Raw genomic sequence first — 18513 nt, forward strand, 5'->3', positions numbered from 1 at the left:
GACTGTGAAATTAGATTTTATTTCTGTTCACTTTTGGTTTTGTAAGTTGAGAAGTACTGCAAACGTAGCTAATCTATATGCAACAATTTTTAAAAGGAAATAAAATAAATGGAACATTTTTTGGTAGGACTCTTGCTCCTTTAGCCTGCAGGAAAGACTCTACTGCTTGTTGCCTTTTTATTTATATAAGTAGTACACCAGAAAAGAATCAGTGTAATTAAGTTTTCATAAGGAGAAGGAGGGCTGGCACTGCCATTGGTTGCCCTGACTGGTTTGGGTTTTTTCTGCTTCAACTGGTAACATTCTGTATGACCCTGAGAAAGTTACTTCATCTTTCCATGGCTCCCTGAGTTACAAAGTGGGTACAAAATGAAGTACTTTATAAATTTTGCATAGGTTATCAGTCATATTAAGATTAGGAATTGTGTCGCTGTGTACATATCTCATGTTTGTTTTATTAGATGTAGTATGTTGGCTCTTGAGCTGAAGTCAAATTTACTTTCTGACTAACATTCTGTCTTGCAGAACTACTTTTTTTGCTCTGTTACCTGTCAGGTGCCTTTTGTGCCATTACAATTCACTTGTTTATGTATAAATGTTGACTTTTGACAATACAGCAATTGTTAGACAACTTTGACAAGCCATGTGATGAAAAAGATCAAAGACTTGTTCCAGACTATAGTTCATTCATCCTTTACTTCATTGTATAAAGAATCTTTGGATATGTAATAACTTGAATTTGCTCTTGTTTTTGGGATTACATAATCAAAGGAATAGTCAGCTGATTTTTTTGATGACTTTATTTCTAAAAAACTGTGTGGTTAGAATCAAATATTTGCAGTCTGCTTTCCCCTTCAACTTTAAACTTGAATGGTTTCTTTTGATTGGACAGGGCACAGGTGGAAACAGGAAAAGTAGTGATGTTCTTGGAAGGAAGAGACCAGGAGTGGCCAGTGCCATAATTGAAGCAAAAAATCTGCCTCCAAGTTCCTTCCTTATCTGGGAGAGAATCCTCTCAGCACCAAGAACTTCTTGTGTTCCAAACATGGAACGAGCTTCAATCAGAGCTAATCAATTGCCAGTCATAAATCTATTGGAAACCAGGTGTTATTAATTTAGGACTGATGAAATGACTTGTAAGCATGTAATGGTTAATTCTTACAGCCCTCTGCACAAGGAAGTAATTGAAGGGTTGAACAAAGTTGTAATGAGCATGTTAACATATGGTGTGAGTTCTAAATTACTGGAAATAATGTAGCACTACACCAGGGTAGTGTTGATCAAAATTGAACCTGCTTAGAGTGCAGACTGATTAAATTAACTTAACCTTGAATCTCAATTTTAATATTTCAGGGTAGAGCTCGTGGTTCAATTATGTCTTTCTTAAAACTTAACTCATGGAATGTTTAGAGAGGAAATGCTAGAAAGGATGCAAGGAAATGAATCTTTGTTCCCTACTTGTTATTTTAACATTTACAGTAATCTTGAATCAAGCAATGAAGTTGTCTCTTACTTTGTAAGCATTCGAGGTGACTTAGTGTGAATAATGTTTGAGTGCTGTATTCCACTGATAGATAAATGGTGGATCAGACATGTGTCACAGCCAAGAAATGTGGTGGACTTGTGGTAACTGGGACTTAGACGTGAGTTCTTCTGTCTGAATTGCACAGTACGCTGTGAGTGGCTGTAGTTCATAGTAATCCAGTCTTCAAGCTTATTTTGAACATGGAAGTATGCAAGTGCCAACTGCATGTTTTATTTAAACTGTTTAAAGAACTGATTAAGGAGACCTCTTTGGGAGAGTCCTTCCAAAGGTCTCGCTTTTGTCATCTGCCTTTGCTTTAAAGTGGTTAAAATGCCTTTTCCTGAGTTCTTGTCTCAGCATCGCAGTTGGTATTTCACAAATAACAGTCTGCTTTGGGAAATGATCCATTTAAAGAAAGGTGAAAGAAGACTTTGTTCTCAGACTAGTAGTATGTCAAAGGGAAGGTGTCAGCATTCTTCAGCCAGAAATCATGAGGTATCCCTGTGATCCAAATCTGGGGCTCCAGTTACGCATTTGGAGAGAAGAGGAAGTTGGGGATAACCTGCCTCACATTGCTGAAGGCAGAAGAGAGGAATTCTTCATGTCTGAGGCCATTCCTCTCTCTCTGTGACCTGGACCCTCCTCTGAAACAGCAGCAGAGAGAGCAGAGCCTGTTGATGCCTTTTGCCAGGAAAAGTTTCGGGAAGTTGGAATATGTTCTGATTTAGGCACTGGCCTTAAGCTGCCACCCTGAGTGGGTGTGACCCAGGCAGGTGTCCACCCCACAGACACATATGATTAACTTTGGTCAACTTGAGCTTCAGAGCTGGAGTTCAGGATGGTCTGAAGTGGCTCAAAGCACAAGACAAAGGAACATCAGTCTCTACCTGACTAATCTGTGCTATTTTTAGTGCCCAGAGCTTTTCTCTTTGAGTAGAACACCTTAGTGCACTGGGTGGGCGTGCACTGGTAGATTCAAATCTGCAAATGTTGAATTTTATTGTATAAATTATGTTTTACTCAGTGTTTTTAAGACTTTATTAGAGTGACTTGTCCTCAGGTCCTTGTGAATATCTCACGTGACTTTTTGGTTCCCAAGGAATTTGGACACAATTTGGTTTTGAAACTTAGAACTCCTTTTTAAAATAATCTTTTACCTCAAAAATACATGATTTTTTTCTCCCCTTGAATCTCAAAAAGCTTACTAAAGTTTTTTTATATTCTCACTGAATGTGCTTCCACTTGATCTTAATAAGTTGATTAGTTTTGATTAATTGTGGTTTTTTTACCCTTTCTGGAAACTGTTTTGGTGAATTCTGAGCTTTCAAGTATTGTTTGTGATTCAGACATTGTTTTTAAATACTTCTTTATGATTTAATCTGTGTGAGGTTTTTAAACAAGTGACCAGTCATTACTCAAAACAGACGTTGCTGTCGTTCATGGCACTTTCTTGAAACATTTCTTCTAAAAAAGCAACTGTAAGTTAATTATAAAAGGTACATTAGAAGACAGTTTACTTATTTTCTCCCAGGTGGTTCTTGGACTGAAATGGGTCAGCCCACAACACCATTTGAGCAAACGTGGTTTGATTTAATGTTATTACACTGTATCCGGGACTGTGGCTGTGCTGCCTCTTGCAGGATGTAGAGGCAGAAATTTGTGTGGCTTTTGAAAACAAAACTCTTTGCAATAGCGTTTGCTGTTTGAGTGGGAAATGCAAATTGGGAGTAAAGTTTTTTCCCCGGTGTTTCAGATTCCATCATGAGTTGCTACATGGGAGAAAGGGTTTTTAGCCTCTGCTTTTGAGGTGGTGCCTCATGTTCTGCTGTACTCACAGTATGGACAAATTGTAAACAGTCCTGCATCTGAGCACAGTGAGTCATTTTAGACTGATAGGTTTGCAGCAGTATGTATGTAGGAGACAAACTGCTAATGGAAATAAAAAGCAACTTGTGAAAATGATTATCCTACTTCCTCACAATTATTCTGCTTTAGCTATGGCTTCACTATAATAAGTAACAGTAAATGAAATTTTCACTCTATCGCTGTGTAGCAGTGGCAGATCACAGGTAGTGTAGAGCGTTTTGTTTTCATTTAACAAGATACATGGTATCAGGTGGTGTTGATTGACATTTCTTGGATACTGCTTTATACAGCATTTCATGCAAATCATGTTTGAATGAGCCTGCTGCATCAAATTACATTTCTTTCAGATTATAGCCCTTGCAGATGTGAGACAGAGCTTGTTCAGCAGCCAGCAAAAGGCTTTCGTTTTTAACAGGTACTATTTTCACAACTTGACTGCAAAGCCCTATAATTACAGCACTTAAGATAGTGAAGGAATGATGGGCACTTTCTCTTTATCAGATCTATAAGTAGTAGCAAGCAGATGTAGCTTGAGATCCCTCCAGCTGTCAAGTATTGTCAGGCTGGCATAGAGGGAATGCAGCTTAAAATGCAGGTGACATAATACCCAACATCCTCCATTTGCTAGTGGGCTTCTGATTAATCACGATTACCATACATTATCATACCATCAAATTTAATCATATCAATGAATTCCCATCTGCAGGAGGAGCAGCAGCAGCTAAACATGAGGGTAACAGCTATTAAATAAGAGAGAAATAGATGGTTTCTAAATGCAGTAACCCTTTAACTTGTCATCCTGTCTTCAGTGTGCACATGCTCTGTAGATATTAAAATTGAGCAGAAAACTTGTGCATTTATATTTTATAGTTATTGTTCCTTACCTTTCTGTAAGTGATTATTGTCTGCAATCACTGCCAAGGAAAAAGCAGAGTTGTAAATTTTTTTTCCCTGTGTTAATGATGCAGGATTTTATTCAATCTCAGCTTTATTAATTGCTAAATACAGAATCACGGAACGGCTGAGGTTGAAGGGGAAGTCACCTGGTCCACCCCCCTGCTCAAGCAGGGCCGAATAGAGCCACTTGCCCAGGAACATGTCAGTGTGGCTTTTTTGTGTCTCCAAGGATGGAGACTCCATAAACTCTCTGGGCAACCTGTGTCAGTGCTCAAGAGTGAAAAAGTTTTTATTTAGATAGATACAGGTATGTACATTTTTTTTGTATATTTTTATGAATGAACTTTGAAGTTTCTAAAGCACTGTGAGCAAAGCACAATTTTTTTATCAAGGCAAAGAGAAAAAAATATTAAGCATATGCTATTTTGCCCTTAAGTAGGCGCTGTTAAAGAGATACTTTGGAGAAATCAAGATTTGTAAAGAAATACAAATGAAATAGACAATTGCCTTCTGAGTAGAGTTCACTCAAAGTAATCTAGTGCTTAAACTGTGAATAGAGGACTGAAATATATCTACTATAATATTAGAGAGTCCTAGTTGATAGAATAGTTATCTTCAGCTGTTTCACTGGGCTGAGAATGTCCCTTTAAAAGATGATGCTGTACATTTGTGTCATCACGATACAAAAAAAGTAAATCTGTAAACTGGTATTTCGTCATCTTCTGCACCTTCAGTTCTTGCCAGTTCTTTAGGATGAGTAAAGAAAAAAGCTTAATTCATTATAAAACAGTAAGTCACTACTGTTTACAATAATACAAGGTAATCTAGAGGAATATTATGGGTTCTGACCACAGGATACCCAAAAAGGAAAACGCGTTCAGGCCTTTTTTACACAACATGTGAGTAGTACTCACAAGCTCATTGGGAGCTCTGAGTATGTGAAGTTCTCACATCAATATGTTTGTAAGGTCATAGATACGTAGAACACCTCAACAATAGGATTTCTTTATGAACTAAAAATTGTGAATCAGGTGACTTGACTACTAAGTAATCAGGTCTGATTTTTCTAATATAGAGGAAAGTCCCTAGGTTAGCAGCAATTCTGATTTTTGTCTTCTATAAAGCTGGTTGTTTCTTGACTTTCTTTGTAGCAACCTGAGCATTTTCTGTTGAAAGGAGAAGCAGCATCCCCAAGTCAAATTGATGTTCTCAATTGTTTTTAAATTGACTGTAGCTGCACCTTCCATCTTGGAGTGTAATGTAGAAATCTTCGATTTGATATTCATGATCCAGTTTAATTGTAACCTCAGAGTTGTTTCTAAGTGTCAGTGACTTGCAGGTCACCAAAATACACAAGGTCAATAAACACTGTCACAATATTTCCATGGAGGAGTCTCTGGCAAGTCCAGTGGAGAGATATGAATTTTGTTAGATCTTTTTAGTTCTGATAGTAAAGGAGGTCCAGAGGTTTTGTGTCCCTAATTTTTTACACATGCCTAAAACTGTTGGCTTTCAGTGAAAGAAAAAAAATGCAAAGAAGGATATCATTGTCTTTAAATAAAATTGTTACGAAATTGTTCTCCATGGTACTAATGTCCCTTACACTCTGACTCCAATTTCTGTTTTACTGTGCTTCATCTTAAAAGGTTAAAGAGCACCAAACAAAAGTGATCACACATTCTTCTACACCACACTCCCGAGGAGGATTGCAAACTATTGTGAAAGTGAATCTTCCAGATGAGTTAGTGTAAGAATTGACTGTTTGAAAAGTTACTGAGGTTTTTGATCTGAGAGGTTTGGGTTTACTCTGTCTTCCTTAATGTAGTGCAGGGTGCAACAGGTTGTTGGAGACACTCTTCCTTCATCCGTACAATAGATATGTGGGAGCATGGGTTTTCTGCACATCAGCACTCTTAGGAATTTAAATCTAGAGTTGGGATTTAGTTAATACCTTTTCTATGTATTTCATTGAGGACTGTTTTCTGAAAATTGTTCTTGAATGGGAACATTTGTCCTGCAGATCCTTCTATCAAAGGTACCTTGATGGTGGAACAGCAGGTGGAGGTTCAAGAAACCTCTCCGTGAAACAGTTCTCCTGTGGAGAACTGGTTGCTTGTGGGCCCTTCTGCTTTGTTGCTTTGCTTGGAAGCATGCTGAAGTTGAGAGCATTTTTGTCTTCATTTGCAACATGAATTATATCCCTGAAACTTGCTGAAAACAGATGCTTTTAATATACAGTGGTACTAATTATTAGCTTTAGTCTCCTGAGCTCTTATGGGTTGTCTTAGTAGGGTGGGAGTATGTTTGTCTGTCTGTGTTGCCTGTGTTCCTTATTTTAGCCATTTGATCATGAGTTGGTTTAAATAACTTGGAATTCCATGGCTTTCTCTCCTTACTTGTCCTGGTTTTCCATGATGGCTGAATTCTGTTTTGAGACCTTAAACAGTGAAAATGGGGCACAGGTGATTGCTCTTACAGATGTTCTGGACTTGTGCCTAAACCTCTCAACACTTTCTTGTCTCTTGGAGTTGTGTAGTATCAAAGAGAAGCTTGTCCAAGTTGTATGGTAATATTAAGAATTGCTTTCAGCTCAGTTGAAAATATCAACCCACTCCCTCAGACTCAGTCTGCCTGTAATACCAGGGTCTGTGCAGTCCACATGCTTGAACCAGCACTTGGCTCTCTCCATGCATTGTCCCCTCAGAAAATATATTCCAGAAGCTTTGAAAAGACTCATGTATGGGTAATACATAATTGTGGTCTTGATTTTTGTGGCCACTCTGAACTTTAATTTTTGCCCTTGTTTGGCGTGTATTCTTAAATAAGGTGATCCTTTACTAAATCCTGGGGAGAGCCATGGTGCTTGGTAGGCTTCATTTCACCTTGGTGGACTTACATGATTGTCATTGGCATCAAAGGAACACTGCTGAGTCACTTAAAATGTATTTGAAGAAATACCAAAACAAATTTTACAATAAAAATTTCCATGTGTGATTCCCTTTCTGTATGGTGTGTACAGGAAATGGAAATAGTGTGAAACTTGAACATGAAGAGTCATGGTTTGTGGAATATATAGATATATATTTCTGCTTGAAAATTTTTGAACCAAATCCAACATATATGAGCAGGGTTTCCTACACAAGTGGATGAAAAGTCAGTTCCTTGCACCACAAGGTAGGCATTTTAGGAAAGCTTTTCAAAAAGTCTGGTAGCTGCTGAAATAAGAGGATTAACATCTTGTGACAGATGGCTATAGTTTTAATTGTCATAGGTTATAGTGGGCATTATTCTTTGCATTTAAACCATATAAGTAGAATTAACTGAGTGGCCCTGCTTAACTGTCAATGGGGTTCTCCTGGCTCTTTGCATTTTAAGTAAGATTAATAAATGAAAACATGTTGTAGAGGCAGGGTATATTTTATTGAAAGATTCATGAAGTTTCAATGACATTGTTAAGGTATTTAATTAGTCTCATGAAAAAAAGTTGTGACCCTTTTAGAGAAGCTGATAAGTCATATAATAGGCGTTAGATCCTCTTTATTCCTTGCTTTATAAGATTAACTTTGTGCTAAGCAATTTATGCTAAGTTTTCCCTTTTATTGGTAACCAAAGTTATCTGTGCTTCATGAATAGATTACTGGAGATAACATCATGTAATTAACAAGAGATGCAGAAAAGTAAAAGTACAATTTGTGTAAGAATTGTATGAGAGAAAATGTTAATTTCTTAACTAGGAAGGATATTTAAAGGGATAAAAGGAAGGCAAAATAGTGCAGTTCTTTGAAAGGATTAAAGTAACCTTATCTTGTGTTCTTTCAAAAGGTGGGATTGCCTGAGTGTGTGAAAGTCATGTTTAATGAGCTATTCACAACTCTAATGAATTGCAGACACAAGTTTGCATTGCCTTTTTTTTACCAAAAGTGATTGATAAGGTGTAAGTTATGCCTTGGCTATATTGAATAATGGAAAGTAGTGAAAGGAAATTGTACAACCTGCAGTCATTCCAAATTGTATGAAAATGTCAGTCTGAGGTGCTGTAAATTATGAGGCGTGTGGGAGGAAGAGTGGGTAAATTTTTTTCTTTGTAAGGGTAAACTTCATAAAATTAAAGATTTAGGACAAAATACCTGTCAGTAGCACTTCAGTGTGCAGTTACCTTCTCCTCTGAAGTATTTCTAAAACGTGGTCCCTGGAAATCCGCACAGAACTCTTGACTTCCAATGTAATTTCCTTCTAGACCGCAGTTCTTGTATTCTTACACACTGCATTTTTATGACTTTTCCAAGTAAAATTTCACAAGGATAAATTAAATTACAGAATTTAGAGCACTCCTTACAAAGCAAAAGTACAGACCTACAATTACTTTATTTGATAGTTCAAGAAAAAATCTTGGTGTTCAGTACCTTGCTTTTGGTGTTTAGGCATTGCCATGTTTTGGTTTTCACAGAAGAAAATAAAGAATGGTCAGAGCTGTGCCCCTTTGCAGCTTACAGAACCTTGCTGAGAGGCTGTTCCAGAGTCCTCCAGCTTTTCAAAATGACAATTTCTCTGTCCGGTGTTTGAACTCCTTGTCACGATGAGTGTCCGCAGGTGGTTCAGAACGGCTGCAGTGGTGGCGGTTTGGGAAGGGACGTGTATGTTGGGGTACATCTGCTTCAGATGTACCAACAGAAACATCTGCTGTTTCCTGGTTCTGTGTTCCCTGCGCAACTGCCTTTAAGTCTAGCTAAAAACTCCATTTTGGGAGCCTGTCCCTGTGATTTGGTGCATTTCTAAGTAATCATTGTGATAATGATGCTAAATAATCTTAATAATAGTATATTACCCGACAACGAGGAGAAGGGGAGAATACCCCTCCAAAAAGTTGCCATATGTGCTCTGCTTGGGTCTTTCTCATATGGACAGTTGGCAGGTCAATCATTGTAACCATTTTTGTATGAATGTGAACCAGCCTTGTGGCATCTCTCTTGAAAGGCACATAAATATTTTGTCCTTTCCCCGTGTCAGACTTGGCCCCAGTGTTGGACTGAAATGTAGAATCTTGTAGCCTTGACTTATCATAGGAATTTGCAATTTTCTTTTGTTAGGTTGAAACCTGTTAACTTGAAAATAGGTACTTTGAACACTGTGAGATTTAGTGAATAGGGAAGTTTGCTAAAAGATTTAATAATGGTGAATTAATAGTTAAAATGTTTTGTAGGGAGTCTTCGCTGGTGTTTGTACTGAATAGTTGGGTGTAATTTGAAACTGTCCGGATAGCAAAACCATGAAAAATGGGAGTAACTACTGTGCATATAAAGATTTATTATGCATCTATGTTACAGTATGCTTATTTTATCAAAAACAGACCATTATGAAACCTGTCTTTTGCACCTGCTCTTCATTAATTTTTCAAGTTAAATAGCTCTGCATGTTTTTTCCTACCAAATACCAGAGGGCGCTTGGGGGTTATTAGCAACAAATTCTTGCTGAATGTAGAGTTTAACACTAATGGTAAAATAATCCACTCCTAAAATTATAGTTTAACTACTGTTAAGCAAAAATCCAAAACCACCAAAAGCCCAACCCCACCCTCAAAAGTTTTAAGTGGTGGACAATGGTTCCATTAGTTTGTACTGGTTTCAGGACAATTCAAATTTGGCATAAGTAAAAGTTGAAATTGTAATATTATTGTATTCCAGTTAAATGGAAAAAATAATGTAATGGTATTTCAGAAAAATAGACAAACATGGCTTAGAAAAATACCCAGTATGGTTTACATATTTTCTTCTTAAAAGTTCATTTGTGTCTGGAAGTAGTAGCTCCAGTTGAACATTAGAGTTTAGTTTCACATGGAGTGTGTGAAATGAATCAATCACACAATCAAGTTTGTGTTGGAGTTATCCTGAAAGCTTTTTCACAAGAAAAATCTCAGCACTAAAATCGAAAAATACAAACCTCCCCCTACCCATGTTACTGTCATTTAGGGCAGAATTTTATTTCACTCTTTAGGGACAGTAGCAGCAAAGCTAGTTAAGGAAAAAGAGGAGGTCAGTCTTTTCTGTGGCTGCAAGAAAGAAAAAAATTAAACTAATTTTTTTACTGGTTTTTTTAAAGGCAAATATTGGTAATTCGGTTTTCAGCAAATAACAAATGTTTTTGCAATTAATTTTGCATGATTGGCATTTGGTTTTCAGCCAAGAAATGTGATCAGTCATATTTTAGTAGTTTTTCAAAATGTCATATACATAAAGTTAAAATCCACTCAGTGATCAAGTAAGTGGGTATTTGTTAGTGATACTCATGTCTGTGTATCTTGCAGCTTTGCTGTGATATGATTTATGTCAGCCATAATTCTGTAGTTCTGCCATTTTTGAAACTTGTATGTTTCAAAAACCCCAACCCTGTGGGTGCACTGGAAGGGAAGGGTCATGGTTTTGGCACTAAGGGATCCTGACAGTGAGCAGGTAGATCATGTTTATGGCAGGATACAAAAAGGATCTTCATGTTACTTTAAAACCAAAATGGAGAAGGAGGATTGGCTTTAGGATTGAAAAATATTCGTTATCTTTACAAACTGCTCAGTGAAGTTTAACTGGAATCTTACTTAAAAGTAATAAGTGGGGAAAAATCCTCCAGAATCCTTAAGTCCTAGGGGTGGAAAAAGAGAGAGGCCAATACAAAGAGTTCCAAATTTCAGATATTTCCTTCTTGCTGTCTGTTGGACTGTTTTGAGTTATTTTGACCCAAACTTGTGTTGTGGGATGTACTTGTATGAAATGTGCTACTAGTGAAACTCTAGAGAAAAAATTCTCAGTGTATCTTAGCATTTGTTGGGATTTTTTGACACCAGCTTTTGGATAGCAGTTGGATACCTGTAACTTAGTTTTACAGTTGCTCAAAGTATTTAGAGGACAATAAATTTTTACTTCCTAACCTGGATGGACACCTTTGATACTGAAGATCACAGAGAGCTTGAAATCAGCATTGCTTATATTTCTAACAGTAAAATGTCTTGCTGGTCCTTTGTGTCACTTTTTGTGGATAAACGATAACATTAGTTTTAAATGTGTGACCTTTCTTAGATCTAAAATAACCTTGTGTTACTCAGTTCTAAAACTTAGCTAAATTTTATTTCATAAAAGTGTAAAGTTTCCTTGTGATGGGAAATACAAAGCTACTCTCAGCATGTGTAATACTAACAGACTTCTGTGGCCTAAACCAAGATGGTCTGCTGGTTGCTGGCCTCGTTTTAAATCCTTTTGGTTGAAATTTTCCAAATACTTCCATTCCACGATTGAAACTGTGGAAAAATACTGTTATGCCCAAGTGAATTATTTAGAAATGTTTTATTATTTCTCAGTTTTCAAGGAAGAAAATTGAGCTTGGCTGCACTGAGGATGTTTCAGTACATAAGAGCTGTGTGAAATTCAACAAGACTTTCCATGCATTTGCAATTCAGGGCTACCTTGGCAGGAGGTAAATCTGGGTATAATAACAAGGTTGGCAGGAGAGGGAAAGCTGGTACAAATAATTGTTTATTTTAAATACAAGTAGAGGATCATTTTTAACCTGTACTCTCGCTGGCTCCAGCTTCTCTGTCAGGAGAAAGAGGAAAAATGGCCTGGAGTGAGAGTACAGGAAGGGGAGACAAATAAGAGCTCCTGACCAGCTGCCACAGGACAAGCCCACCCGCTTGGAACTGGGAAGCTGGGCGTCCATGCTGGGATTAGGAGCCAGCAAACCTGATGGGAGTGAGAGAATGTATCAAGAGCAAGCAGGACCAGGAGAACAAAAAGGCAAATTAGGCAAAAGAACTAATACGGGGGAAGATGCTTGAGAGCAGCTTAAAAATGTAGGCACAGAAGCAGAGATTCCTGCTTGTTTTGTAGCCTAAGTCTGTTGCTTTTTGGCCTTGCACTAAAACTGATGTTTGGCAGTAAGGGGAGAGGCTTGACAAGGGCTGAATACACTGAGTTTGGAAGAAGCAGGTAGAGGAGACTGATCACTGCAGTGCCATTTGGTGCTTGGAACCAAGCCCAGCCAGATCATTGCTGCTGCCAGTGCTTCAGCTCAGGTGGCAGATATGTGATACTTCGGATTCATTAGCCCAGGTTTCAGTAAGTTTCCACGTAATTTGTTTTTCATTGGCTGTTTCAGAAATGACTAAGGGGTATGTAGGCATGTATTGTGTCTAGGGGAAAATATGAAGAATCTGAAAGCTTCCAAGTCAAGCTCTCCACAAACAGGAAAAAGCAGGTTGTCTGTCAAGATCACGTTCTCTCCCCAGGTGCAATGCACACATGTGGCTACGTGCTATAAATAAGATAAAAGATAAAAACCATCTTATGTGAATCTGCCCTGATGAACTGGATTCTCCCATGCCACTGTTGCAATGACCTCATGCATTATCCAATGATAAACTAATAAATAAATAGCTGTTGGTTTGCTGGATGCCTCCCTCGAGGAGGGCATCATGTGGAAGGGCTGTGTATTCCCAGGAAGGCTCTAAAACCAGTACTTTGAGCAATAGGCTTTTATCACCAAGGCTTCTGAGATGAGGGAATGCATTTAACCTTAGTTTGAAAGTACCTCTGGCAGCTCCTACATGTGGTGATGCTAGAGGTGTGTTTTTGGGAGCAAAGGGTCAGGATCCTCAAGGTTTCTGTTCAGTTGCTCTTTTGGCAGGCAGCCAGTGCTGTCCTGCTCAACATGAGGGAAGGGCAATGCAGTTGAACATCCTTGTTCAGCTAAACCTGGACAGATTTTTATGGGACAAATAAATGTCACTTTTTCCGTCCCAGATAGCTCTGTCTTCCTCTAACTGCTGTTTGCAGGTGGCCTGTGAAATTCAAAGGCATTAGTGAGTTCCAAGGTGGCAAAAATATTGTGTTCTAACTGTTCACTTGCAGAAGTGTAGCAGCTCCTCCTACAAACAGTGTGTATGTTATGAGGACTGTCATGCTTGAGTGTAATATAATGTCTTTCCACTAAATGAAATACCCACAGGAGATTGGCTGGCGAAAAGCACTGGCAAGGGGATATAGACCCTTTAATCTCTAGGAATGATAAAGTATTTACAGTTGATGGCTGTATAATGACGTGAAATAAGTAGTCACAGTCTTGCTTCCAAATAAGAGGTCTTAGTATCTCATATATCCCCATTTAGGTGGTTTCAGGCAGGCCACAGATCTAATAATGGCTCTGATCCTCAGTGCCTCCCATCTACGTATTTGTTTTAAACTTCAAGATGAGCATCACATGCAGACAGAACAGATATTGCCACTGATTTCAGAATCCTTATAAAGAGGAAAACAAGGATATTCGTAGATTATTTTCATTACTTACTTAATTTACTCACATAATAGGAAATGTTTGATAATACGATTTATGTGAAACAAAGCTTATTGTGTATATTAGGGGTTGCCAACATTTTATCAACTTTCGTTATGAAAGTAAAAAATGATACTGTGAATTACTTGTTTAAATGTGTCTTCTTCAAAGTTCTGCTTTTGGATTAATATCCTTTCTGCACTATGCTAAAGCTCACTTTACATTTAAAAAAAAAAACAAGAAAAAACAAAAACAAACAAACAACTCAAACAAAAAAACCCCCAAACAAACAAACAAAAAAACCCCAGTAAATATCCCCCCCCAACACCTTACTGGAGAAAAGGAAATTTTGTACGCTTTCTTATAATGCTTCACATGCTAAGCTGTGAATAGACAGAAATGTTACACTCCTCTTATTTCTTGTAGAAAGATGATTTCTTTAATTTCTGAATGCCATAAATTGTCCTTCCCTGCTTTTTTTTTTATAAGTAAAGCTGCTTCACTTCTGTAGCTTACATTGTACTAAATTGATGATGAAGAATAGTACAGTTTAAGAAGATAAATGTCAGGAATGTCTTCTAAAGTAGACATTCAGATTTTTTTGGATTAATGGGAAAGAAGGTCAATAATTGCATGGATTTCAATAAGCTTGAGAAGAGATGGTATTCCTGTGGTGCTAGTGATTATTAAAACATTGTGAATTCATTTCAAGATACTGTACTCAGGTTTAATAGATCTGCCATTGTGAAGGAATGACTCAGTAAGGGCTGCCAATTTCTATAGGTGATAGGAGATAATTCGTAAAGCAGTCATATTTTTAAGAAGTTATAGTAGACTATACATAAATTTCTGGATGGTAATCTTAATTTTTATTCTGCCTTATTAAATAGGGCCCTCCAGATTTTCAGCAACATACACCTGGACCAGTTCCTACTAATTTCTCCCAAGCCCCAAGGCTGCCAATCCAGGACCAGTGGAGGGGGCCACCACCACCCCCACCACCACTGCCTCCTCCACCTCCTCAGGACAGAGATCCTTTCTTCCTAGCAGGTAAGCATTTTCATTATATTAACAGACAAAATCCACTTCTGCAGAGTGACTCTGTATTGTGTGTATCCCACATCATGAAGTGTTGGAAGAACCTGAAGGCTGGAAGATCCTGTTTGATGTAGCCAGACTGGTACATGCCAAAAATTCTGGTCATCTGATATAGTTTTACGTTTTTTGATATAATTTTATGTCCTCATCTGTAACTGCCATGACTCTGGGTATTTATACAAATACAAAGTAAAATAATATCTAGGTGATGTTGCAGTGAAGTTTTTGCACTTTGTTATCTCTCGGGTAACAAGTAGTCTCCATACACTTGCTTTTCCACCAGTAACTCTTTAAATGGCCTGGAGTGTATGTGTAGTGTAAACAGTCTATCAAGGTTAGCTAGAATGATTGAGCCTACAAAACAAAATAGATGTTAAGTGCCTGTTTATGTTTATACGGTACATATATTGTGTGTGTATGGAATGTATATGTTTACAGTATATATGTATACAGTATATACAGACATTTTACACACAGCATGTAAAAAATTGCTAAATACTGGTCTGCAAATGGTATCAATGTTTCGTGAGTTCTTGTGTTGTTTAAACTATAATCCTTCATTGATTTTATTAAAGTAGAATTTCAAAAAGGTATTGCTGATTCCAGCAAAGTACCAGTTGTGCTGTATTTCAAGGATCAATTCCTTTTATACACAACTGACAGAAGCAAGAGAAACATAACCTTGAGGGTAGCTCTTAAAATTAAATCATCTGATACAGTTGTGCATTTTGCAAATTTTAGTTTATTTTTCCGATACAAAATAGAGCTTTGCGTTTCCAAAACGTGTGTGTGTCCCAGGGACGTTGTCATTTAATCACTTACGTGATTCCCACAGATCCAAGGTTCCCAGGCCATCCCTTGTTCGAGCAGCGAAGCCCCCCACCGCCGCCGCCCCCGCCGCTGCTGAACAGCGCCCACCCGGTCCCTGCGCAGAGCCCGATGCCGTTCAGCCAGCCGGGACCGGCCTTCAGCCAGCAGGGACAGCAGCCCGTGTACCCCCGGGAGCGGCCCGTGCGGCCCAGCATGCAGCCCCAGGGCCCGGTGGGCATCCTGCACTTCAGCCAGCCGGGCTCGGCCAACCCGCGGCCCTTCATGCCCCCGCGGCAGCAGTTCCTGCAGGCTCCGGGACAGCCCTTCCTCTCCCCGCACACGCAGCCCGCCATGCAGGTATGGGCAGAGTACGGTAACCAAACCAGGGGGACGGGGGCGGGCTGGTGGGAGGTGGATGAGGCCCTAATACTGTTGCTGCCGTGCCTGGAAGGTGCTGGATCTGCCCCGCGCTGCCGCATCCCGGGATCCTGTCCCGCTCTGTCGCATTCCGGGATCCTGCCCCTGCCCCACCGCATTCCGGGATCCTGCCCCCGCGCCGCCGCATCCCGGCGTGCTGCCCCTGCCCCGCGCCGCCGCATCCCGGCGTGCTGCCCCTGCCCCGCGCCGCCGCATCCCGGCGTGCTGCCCCTGCCCCGCGCCGCCGCATCCCGGCGTGCTGCCCCTGCCCCGCGCCGCCGCATCCCGGCGTGCTGCCCCTGCCCCGCGCCGCCGCATCCCGGCGTGCTGCCCCTGCCCCGCGCCGCCGCATCCCGGCGTGCTGCCCCTGCCCCGCGCCGCCGCATCCCGGCGTGCTGCCCCTGCCCCGCGCCGCCGCATCCCGGCGTGCTGCCCCTGCCCCGCGCCGCCGCATCCCGGCGTCCTGCCCCTGCCCCGCGCCGCCGCATCCCGGCGTCCTGCCCCTGCCCTTGCCCCTTCCCCGCCGCATCCCGGGATCCCGCCCCATCCCGGGATCCCGCCCGGGCAGCGCGGGCGGCAGCGCCCTCTGCCGGCACCTCCCGCCGCATTTGCAGGGCGGCTGGAAGCGGGTAACGCCTTGGGAATTTGAAGGATCCTTGCGTGGTGGCTGTGTTCTGGACGCGGGGAAGCCCTGAAGTCTGCTGGTGCTAGAGGGGGAAAAAATAATAAACTTCCAAAGAAACAGAAAAACTGTTTACAAGTCATTAGAAAAGGGCAGAGGGCAGGAATCTTTGCATTTGTCTGTTTGCACTTCAGCTGTTGGCTTACAGAGGTTTAAATGTAGAATGGTCTTGAGTTGCTTCTGTCAGTCTGTTTTTTACTCAGTATAATTTTGATTTAATGTGGTTCGTAGCTGCTTACAGATGTTTTGAGGACTCAGGAGGCTGGAGCTACTTTTCTTCAGGTGTTCATTACCTTGAAACTAAAAAATAATCTTTTTGTTTGTGTGAAGGGTCCCATGCATCCTCCATTACAGCCTCAGCCACAACCTCAGCCTCAGCAGCACCATCACCAGCAGCAACAGCAGCACCATCACCAGCAGCAGCAACACCATCATCATCTCCAAGTGCCACCACAGCCCTTGATGCCCATGAACCAGCCGCAGTTCAGGCCTCACATGCAGGCCACGCAGCAGCAGCCAAATAACAACAGGATGCAGTGTCAGCCACGACAGGGTCCAATGAAGCCAAGGCATGTAAGTACCACATACATCAGTCTTGTCTTGCATGGTTCTTCATGAGTAGCAGGTATTTAAGCACAGGTTTCAGAACTTACCAGCGTGGTTTTTCTGTCCCATATATTCCCTTTTCGCTCGGTTTCCTTCTTTCATCATTTCTTGCTCTTTTTCTGCCTTGGTCATTTTATAATACATTGCAAAATACCACATCTATCTTCCCCTTTTTCTTTTCTCCTCTGGTCTCCAGTGTTCTTTTTCATCTGGGTCCAATAGAAGGTGTTGCAGTTGCCCAAAAACTAGCAATAAAAGGTTTTTGAACGATAGGTTTGCTTAATAAGACTTTACAAGTTTTGGTAGCCTGTGACTGTGTGGGAGCCCAGTTCTCTGATACTGTCTTTCAGCTTGAAGGCCTCTATATACTGCTGCTAGTCAGCTTTCTAGTTCAGATAGTGCGATTCATGTCATGTGAATTTGATCCCATGCAGCATATTCTGTTGCTTGGTGGGTTGGGGTAGCGCAACAGTCTGTGTAGTGCTCAAGACAATGTGACTGTAGTTCAGAGTAATTACTTTGATTAGGAAAGTAAATCACAAAGTGAAGCCAATTTCTGAGAATGGTGTTTAGAAAGTAAGATGGTTTGGCTTTTAATTAGAAAGAAAGGTTATTAAAATGGTCTCATTTCTGTAATTTTTCTTCTGACTTTGAAAACACTGTTCCTCTTCAAGCAGCTTGTTTCCCCGAACTTAACTAAATCAGGAAAATGTGAAACTGAAACCACTTTGGCCTGGTTTGTAGTGGGAGTCTGCAGAATTTTTTTCCTTTCTACTTTTCAGAATACACCATCTCAGAACATTGTCAAGCGTTCAAATCAGCAGCTACAGTCAACTGCTCCGAGAAACAGTAACTTGCGTGAGTTGCCGATAGCACCGTCCCATGCGATGGAAATGAGCAACAACAGGCGAAACTCCACCCCAGCTGCTCAGGTCAAACCCATTACCAGCACCATGTCTGCCACCAAATCTGTGGGTGGTGGTGGGACCTCCCAGGGAAGGCCTGAGATGAAAACTAAAGCAATCACACCGGTGAGCCAGGCAAAGTCAGAAGGAAAATCTGAACCAGAGGTAAGAGATTTTGTTGTTGTTGTTGTTGTTAAACAAAAGTAAAAAACCCAAACAATCAAGAAACAAAGCTCCCACCTTTTAAAAACTTCTCTAGTCTGACTTAGGAATCGTAAGCACATTTAATGTGTTGCTCACCAAATATTTTTTGGTGCCACTAGAGGCCTCCCTTCTGAACGGCACTTCTGTTTTAGTGCAGTAGCAGAAACAGTCTCCAATGACAAAAGAAAAAA

At 40.4% G+C, this 18513-nt stretch overlaps 1 protein-coding gene across 5 annotated transcripts in view; it reads left to right on the plus strand.

The window, feature by feature from the left end:
- RBM33 (RNA binding motif protein 33) overlaps positions 1-18513 on the plus strand; it is a 103315-nt gene that overhangs the window by 45674 nt on the left and 39128 nt on the right. For all 5 annotated transcript variants that reach the window (XM_071560965.1, XM_071560966.1, XM_071560967.1 and 2 more), the window contains exons 11-14: positions 14491-14650; positions 15534-15865; positions 16938-17180; positions 17996-18283. In XM_071560965.1, coding sequence (XP_071417066.1) covers positions 14491-14650; positions 15534-15865; positions 16938-17180; positions 17996-18283 — 1023 coding nt within the window. The remainder of the gene's footprint in view (positions 1-14490; positions 14651-15533; positions 15866-16937; positions 17181-17995; positions 18284-18513) is intronic.

Source organism: Pithys albifrons, chromosome 7, assembly GCF_047495875.1.
Source record: "Pithys albifrons albifrons isolate INPA30051 chromosome 7, PitAlb_v1, whole genome shotgun sequence".
Classification (NCBI taxonomy): Eukaryota; Metazoa; Chordata; class Aves; order Passeriformes; family Thamnophilidae; genus Pithys; species Pithys albifrons.